The 8,226-nt window shown below is 49.2% G+C and overlaps 1 protein-coding gene across 1 annotated transcript in view; it reads right to left on the bottom strand.

The window, feature by feature from the left end:
• Positions 1 to 273: 273 nt before the first annotated feature.
• frmpd3 (FERM and PDZ domain containing 3) overlaps positions 274 to 8,226 on the bottom strand; it is a 47,450-nt gene continuing 39,497 nt past the window's right edge. The window contains exons 14-15 of the mRNA XM_090198757.1: positions 5,933 to 6,901; positions 274 to 4,563 (exon numbers count right to left, since the gene is read on the bottom strand). Coding sequence (XP_090054883.1) covers positions 1,694 to 4,563; positions 5,933 to 6,901 — 3,839 coding nt within the window. The 3' untranslated portion in view covers positions 274 to 1,693. The remainder of the gene's footprint in view (positions 4,564 to 5,932; positions 6,902 to 8,226) is intronic.

Here is an 8,226-nt window from a genome sequence, read left to right as displayed (position 1 = left end):
GTATTTTTGTGGATGTATATTCTTTCTTTCTCACTTCAATAAAACTAGTAGTAACACTGAATCTGCGACCACCATCTTGACCGTTCTACTTCTTGTATCTTCAAGAAGAAATGTAGAATTGGGGAAGCATGCGAGACACTAGTGCAGTGAAAGAAAACACATGGCATGAATAGTACCCTAATGTCAGAGTCTGAATAGTTTCAGTTTCGGTTGAGGTTAGCAATAGGCTGCTTTGATCTCCGTGGTTTGACAACAGGATGAGACAGAAAGCCGTTTTCAGACAGAAAACACAGGTGTCAGTTTTATTAAAATACATAGAAAACTACTTTGTGTGTGTGATTTATATATATCTCCTGTATTTTGTGATTTATATATATATCTCCTGTATTGCACAATGGACAACAGCACATAGAGAGCAAAAAGTATAAACCCATTGAATTGTTTGTGACACAAAATCCTGTAAAATGATTTTAGAGAAGAATATAGCAACTTGAATCTCTTATAAGATGAAATAGTTTATAAAACTGAAGGTGTATGATGTGACGTTTGTTTTCTAGCTCAATGTTCAGTAGGCTGAATGTAAACAAAACATGAACTTAGATCATGTGTGAGCAGGAGCAAATGCTGAAGGTTGTGCAAAAGTCTAAGGCTAAGTTTGCTAAAGTGGATCTCCCATTTACCTCATCTCGTTTACAAGAGGCGAGGTGCAGATTTAATGTGGATTGTGATCGTTGTGTGTGAGAGCGTGTGAGAGTGTGTGTACTGTGTGTGTGTGTGTGTGTCTCAAACCAAGACAGCAATGTGAGGTTTACTACAATTTATACAGTAGAGCGGGGCTGCCTTCCTTCACGAAGAACATTGATCCTACTCAGCTGATTGGTTAGCCGCTAGTGAGTTAGCGTTTCTGCTACATCTGCCCCAACCTGTGGTGTTATTCTACAGGTGTGTAAATGGGCCCCATGTCTGTTTTATAGCAACCCAATTCAAATGTGTGGATTTTACAATCTCGCAGAGGTACCATTTTCAACATTGTGAATGTGATGTATGTGATATTGTTGAGGTGCATGTCATGATACTCTCCGATGACCAACATAACTCCTTCTGTGACAACAGTTAGAAATGTAACAAACAAACACGTCAACTACTAACCCAGGCTTTGGACTACCTAATTCACAGAATTCGCTACTTTGACATTCTCTGTGGTATTTTTGCCCAGAGCACATTAAAATGTCTTAAGATTTATTATAGGTGTATTACTCTTTATATTTGTTATACTCAAATTCATTTTAGATATTATTTTCATTATATTTATTCTCCACAAAATGGTATACTTTGCTAAAAAGATACAACTCAAATATACATAGAAAATAATGAGAAGGACCTTTGAAATGTGAGAGTTGACATGGAGGAGTGGTTAGCCCTGTTTTTCACCCAGCGTTTCAGGGGTGTAGGTGCATACACCTTTTGTACAGCGGTGCCCAAGCGTTTGTCTTTTATGCTAGAACACTACAGGGCCACTCTGCAACTGCCACAGCCCCTGGTAACATATCATGGAGCAGTTGCATTGTGATGGATGGATCATTGCATGTCCTGTAAACAATAAATAACTAATGGACGTTGAGAGTGTGGTCCCAGCCACCCACACTCCCAACTGTCATAAATAATTATTCACTAACTTCCCCCAACTTTGTCTCTACTGGGCGGGCAGGGTTTTCATTGGGCGAGAGAGGGAGCCCATGTTAGTGGTGGTTGTAGTAACTAGGGGACTCACGCTCTTGTTAGGCAGACTACTGGAGTGGCCCATAGCATCCTCGGCTGCACGCAACAACAAAGTGTAATTGATAGCAACCTCTTCAACCTTCCGCAGCAGCTGCAGCCTTTGGGCCTCTGAACGCACCCCTCTAACCAGCTTGATGAAGGTCTGAGTCAGTTCGCAGAGGACCAGGAAGCTGGCCGTAACAACGCTCAGCATGCGCGTGGGGCTCTTCTCGACGCTCGCCACCCGTCTGCACGCCGCCCTGAACTCCTTGAAGCGCACCGCCAGCTCCTGTTTGTACTCGGCGATCCGGGATGGCTGGAGGCGTGATTCGTTATCCACCTGGGGAACGTTAGCGCACTGTCGCAGGATGGCTAGCAGCTCATTAGCATCCAGCTGGGCGTTGAGGAAACCGTCCGGCAGGCTGAACGTTTGCCCTTGCAGGGACTGGACCCTCGCCAGGCTACCCTCCAGAGTCCCGCAGGCCCGGAGGTCAATCTCCTGTGTCTGCGGTTCCTCTTCTTCTTCCTCTTCCTCTATTTCTTCCTCCTCCCCACTGCAGCCCTCCGCGTGGAGAACCTGGAGGGTTTTGCTGATGACGGGCAAGGTCTGAGAGTCCAGCTGCATCCCAGGCAGGACCTGGAGGGGGATGGAGTAGGAAAGCTCTTCTTTCTCACTGCTCTCGTCCGCCTCCTCACATTTCCTGTAGCAGAAACAGAAGGAGCAGCACTTCTCCCTGTCGTCACTGTCCTCGCTAGGCAGCCCCAGCAGCATCTCAGTCGGCGCCCCCTCTTTGCTCTCCCGCAGGAGCTCTTCTCCCTGGACGAAGAACACTCCTTTCTTCCCCTTCGCCGCTGCAGCAGCCGTGTGAGTTTGAGTTTGATTGTGAACAGGCTCCACGGGCGTTGGAAGCCTCAGTCCTGTGGCCCTCACTCGCTCCATCTCCTTCTCCAGGCTCTTGGCTTTGGGTTTGACCTCGGCGTACAGTGGCGTGCCTTCAGCGTTGTCCACCTCCCCGATGCTATACCGCCTCTGGAGCTTCTTGTACTGCGGAGCGCCCATGCAGTCTGGTGTGCGAGAGGTGCAGGTGGGCAAGCAGGAAGCCTGCTCCCCCCTGGGTTCCCGTGACTCCAGACTGGTCGAGCGGATTCGGGTGGTTTTGATCTCTAAGGTCTGAGGTCTCCTTTGATCTCCCTGGGAGTGAGGGGTTTTGGAGGTCGCTGGAGGGGTCTTGGAGAGGGATCTCTCTCTGCCTCTATGCTGCTGTGGCTCCGCAGTTGAGCCGACGGGTGTATCAGGCAATCGGATCCCTCTGCACATCCTCTTGCAGTCGCAGCTGCGGCGTTGCTCTCGGGAGATGCCAGGGGCTTTTAGCACAGGACTTGTACGGAGCTGGCAAGCACAGGGGGTGCCTGAGGGGACTGGCGAGGACCCCTGGGGTAGGTACTCTCCCCCGGATGACTTGGGCTTCAGAAGTTCTTCCAGGAACTCTAACTCGTACTGCCGGACCTTCTGGAGCTGGGCTCTGCGCTCGTCAGTCTCCCGACGAATCCGAGCTGGGAACGTGGCTGATAGGAGGTTCTTGATACTGAGGAAGGGGGCGCTACGCTGGGCCTTCCCTTTACCACCACCCTGCTTCTTGCTGTCGGCAGATGGAAAAGTGGAGACCTTGTCCACAGAGCAGGTAGGGTGTGTGGAGTCTCCCAGGAGAGATAATGTCTTCGAGGGGCATTTCTGTGGCTCAGCTTGAGCTTTACCCTGGGACCTCTCTGCCTTGGCCTCTGCTGCTTCCTTCCTCTCAGCTTTCACAGGTATGTGTGGGGACTGGGAGTACTTTGTTGGAACCTGGGGGCTGGGCTTGACCAAGACGGGGTCTGCTCCTGCTCCTCCTGCTGCTCTCGCTGCAATCTCTTTGCTGCTAGCCAGTTGGAGGCCTTTGGCCCGAAGACGCTCATCGTCTGTTGGGGAAGAGGAATGGAACACCACCACCTTCTGGGATTGTGGATCCTTCGGTCTTAGCTGTGGCCCGGGTTCTCTCACTGGGCATGTGCAGAATAGGCCATCAACTGGCAGGAGGTCATTAGAGCTTGAAGGCTTGATGGTCTCACTAGAGGCAGTCTCGGCATCTTGGCACATGTTTGTGGGGCAAATCTTGGCGGAGGCAGTTCTGTCTACAGCCAAGAGAATAGGTAAGGCTTTGTTGGTAGGGTCCGGACTCAGAGGCGCAGACTTCTTCCCCTTGATCCCTGCAGAGAGATTGGGGCTTAGTTTTCCCACAGCAGAACAGGGTGACCTTTGATCCTTGCCGACCTTGGGTGCCTGGCCTGGATCGGACACTTTCAGCTCCTCAGGTGACTTTGCAGGGCGGTCTTGCGTGCACGCTTTGGTAGACTCTGGTTTTTCCTTCTTGCCTTCACTTGGTTCACTCTGCGATGGGTCTTGGGTAACGTTACTCCCCTGCTTCACTGAGCTGAGACCTGGACTGGCAGTCTCCTTAGCAGGGCTGAGCTTTAGGGGAACAGTCTTACTGAGGGTCACTGGCTTCGAGGGGCAGCTGCCGCGGATCTGACCCATGGAGAACGCACCACCCTCTATAGTCTGGGTGGTGCAGCCTGGTATGGCCAAGGGGAAGTCCCTGCGACTGAAGATACGCTCCTTGTTGATATGGTGGGCCAGCAGGTAGGCCTGGTTCTGGTGCTGCTTCATGGCCGACACCATCTCTGAGACGTCTGTCAGCTCTGAGGAGTTGGTCTCGTGCCCTGAGTCCAACGAGGACTCAGGCGTAATGGCCGCCAACACGATCAACCCTACGGAAAGAAGGAAACACAAGACACTATCAGGGTCCCGAGGAAGACATGAAATATCACAGACAGGTGGAAAGCAGTCATTGATTGTGCAAAGATGGCACATCAAATATACTGTTTCTAAGTACTAACTCATCAAGGGATTTTTCTTTTAAAGCTCTGCTAATCATCTGTGAGTAAAACATTGTTTTGCATCAAACTGAATTTTAATCAAGACTGAGGGAACACTTGTGTTTCTCTCACTATCAAAATATACAGCACAAGAGACTTTGTTCAGTGTCAAGCAGTGTTCTGTAAAACAACACGTCAAAACTTAGTCTTTTTGTCCCTGTTTTGGGATGCTAAAGCTTTGAACTTGAATTATGCTATCAAGCCAGGCTCAATTCATCGGGGCGTGGACTCTACCAGGTGTTTGAAAGTGTTCCACAGGGATGTTGACTCCAATGTTTCCCACAGTTGTTCCCACAGGAAACTGTTGAGTGTGAAAAACCCAGCAACATTGCAATTTTTGACAGACTCATATATGCGCGCTTAGCACCTATTACCATACCCTGTTCAAAGGCACTTAAATATTTTGTCTTCCCCATTCACCCTCTGAATGATACACATACAGAGTCCATGCCTCAATTGTCTCAAGGCATAAAAATCCTTCTTTAACCTGTCTCCTCCCCTTCATCTACACTGAAGTGTACAAACCATTAGGAACACCTGCTCTTTCCATGACATAGACTGACCAGGTGAAAACTATGATCCCTTATTGATGTCACTTGTTAAATCCACTCAAATCATTGTAGATGAAGGGGAGGAGACAATTGAGATATTTTTTCAATATATTTTTAATTTAACCTTTATTTAACTAGGCAAGTCAGTTAATAACACATTCTTATTTACAATGACGGCCTACTCACATGGATAGACATGGATAGTGTATGTGCATCATTCAGAGGGTGAACAAAAGATTCAAGTGCCTTTGAACAGGGTATGGTAGTAGGTGCCAGGTGCACCGGTTTGAATGTGTCAAGAACTGCAAAGCTGCTGGATTTTTCATGCTCAACAGTTTCCCGTGTGTATCAAGAATGGTTCACCACCCAAAGGACATCTAGCCAATTTGACACAACGTTGGGAAGCATTGGAGTCAACATGGGCCAGCATCACTGTGGAACGCTTTCTACACCTTGTAGAGTTCATTCCTCGACGAACTGAGGCTGTTCTGAGGGGAAAAGGGGGTGCAACTCAATATTAGGATTGTGTTCGTAATATTCTGTACACCAAGTGTATAAAAACATTTCAAAGTGCCCTTAGTAGTCACTGAGCCCTAAAATTAACAATTAGCACTAGAAATAGCCCTTGTAGCATGACTCGGCATGTTGACCTGTGGTCTGAGCTGGCTGTTGGGGGTGATGGGGGAAATCCTCTGATGCAGCTAGGGCCTCCAGTGCCTGCAGAGTGGACACCAGAGCATCATCCAGCTCCTGGGCATGGTCCCGTACTGTCCTGGTGGCCACGTTGTCTATCAACGTCACCGGGACATCCTCTGGAGCTGGTACCACTTCCTTGGCAGAAGCCTTAGCAGAGCTCTTGCCTGCAGTTGCCCCAGTTGTAGTGCTTGGACTGGGGACGGAGTTTGGGTTTGGTTGAGACTTCCGTCCTCTCTTGGAGTCGTCTTCGTCCGAGCTGTTGTCCCTGAAGCCAGGTGGAGGAGCAGCAAAGGCTGGCGGAGGAGGCTGCAGCTTTCTTCCTACTTCCTCCACCTCTTCTTCCTCTTCCTCTTCGTTCCCCGGCGGAGGCAGGGCCATGAGGTCTACTGCACCACCATCACGAGAGGCACAGGCGCTGGAGCAGTGCTTCGACGAGTTGCCGCTGCTTCCACCGTTTAAGGCCACAACCACTCCCTCTGCTCTCAACCTGGCCTTACAGGAGTCACAGAAGAACCGTGTAGCTCGCTGGGACTGCCCCATGGTTTGGGCTCTGCTCCTGAAGACCACTGAGCTCTCCTGGACGGGGCTCTCTGGCCTCTCGCCGATCGTCTCCGTGCTCCGTGGGATTGGGTCAGACTTGGCACTGGGCCGCTCTGGTACCTCTTGGGAAATTAAGTTCTCGTTGATGTTGAGCTCGGGTTCTGCTTGCATTTGGAGCTCCTGCAGCTGTTGTGGCTCCCGGAGATGGACGTGGCATAGACCCAGGTGTTGGGACTCTGCGGGCAGTGGGGCGGTCGCTGTCTTCTGAGACTGGGAACCTGGGTCCCTCGTATGGGATCTTTCCCTCTCATCCCCTCGTCGGTCTCCACTGGGCACCGCTGTGACGCCAGAGCGTGGGTGGGCGTGGTGGGAACCTCTGTAATCTGAGGACAGAATTGTCAGAGCAATTGAGAGGCTGAGAGGTGAGGAATCGCATGGGAGGATGGAGTGGGTCCTTATGGGAAAATAGAGGAGAAGGCTGGTGGATGTTTTTCAGTGATGAATGCTGGAGACTGGAGTTGGAGGTTTGAGGTAAGTCTGGTGGGATGTTATGGGACGTAGCGGCCTTCCTCTCATGCAGGCACACCACCACAGCAGATGGAAACAGAGCTGTTTGAATATTACATGTATACTTGATTACAGAGATAAAAGCAAGGCAAAACCCCTGAAATGTTACCCTGTGCATGGAGGGAGAGAATAGTCCAATGAAGATGAGACCTCAGGATGGAGATGGGAGGAGCTGTTGATATGGTTTAGGTCCGGATGCACAGATGCATTATGGAGAAGCAGGTGTCAGTCCAGTTGGATTGAGCAGAGTTGGTTGCAGTATAATGGTTTACATGCAATGCCTCACACTTGCAGACACACACAAAAACCTGTAAATGGAATCCTTGAGATGCAAACTGATATGCAGTCAATGGGGGCATTGGATGCTAAGTTTGAATGCTGAGTTTGTATGTTGAGTTTTATTGTTACAAAATGTAGGCAAAGCAAACAGTATGGAAATGATTTTAACCTTAAATGAAAAATACTTTCAGTTTTATCTAAAGCTAATAATAATGGATTCTCTGTAACACTTCCCAAAAAAATAGACCTACAGAAACACCATGTATACAAAAGTATGTGGACACCCCCTTCAAATGAGTGGATTCAGCTATTTTAGCCACACCCATTGCTGACAGGTGTATAACATTGAGCACACAGCCATGCAATCTCCATAGACAAATGTTGGCAGTAGAATAGTCTTACTGAAGAGCTCAGTGACATTCAATGTGGCACCGTCATAGGATGTCACTTTTACAACAAGTCAGTTCATCAAATTTCATCCCTGCTAGAGCTGCCCCGGTCAACTGTAAGTGCTGTTATTGTGAAGTGGAAACATCTAGGAGCAACAACAGTTCAGCCGCCAAGTGGTAGGCTACACAAGCTCACAGAGCGGGACCGCCGAAAGCTGAAGCAATGCCAAGCATCGTCTGGAGTGGTGTAAAGCTCGTCACCATTGGACTCTGGAGCAGTGGAAGCGTGTTTTCTGGCGGTCCGACCAACTAATCTGCGTTTGGCGGTGCCAGGAGAACGCTACCTGCCCCAATGCATAGTGCCAACTGTAAAGTTTGGTGGAGGAGGAATAATGGTCTGGGGCTGTTTATCATGGTTCGGGCTAGGCAATGAAGGGAAATCTTAAAGATGCAGCATACAATGACATTCTAGA

This window comes from Oncorhynchus mykiss, chromosome 14 (genome assembly GCF_057628025.1).
Source record: "Oncorhynchus mykiss isolate SJ-2025 chromosome 14, ASM5762802v1, whole genome shotgun sequence".
NCBI lineage: Eukaryota > Metazoa > Chordata > Actinopteri > Salmoniformes > Salmonidae > Oncorhynchus > Oncorhynchus mykiss.
The sequence above is the reverse complement of the archived record's forward strand: the minus strand, read 5'-3'. Positions and strand labels throughout refer to the sequence as shown.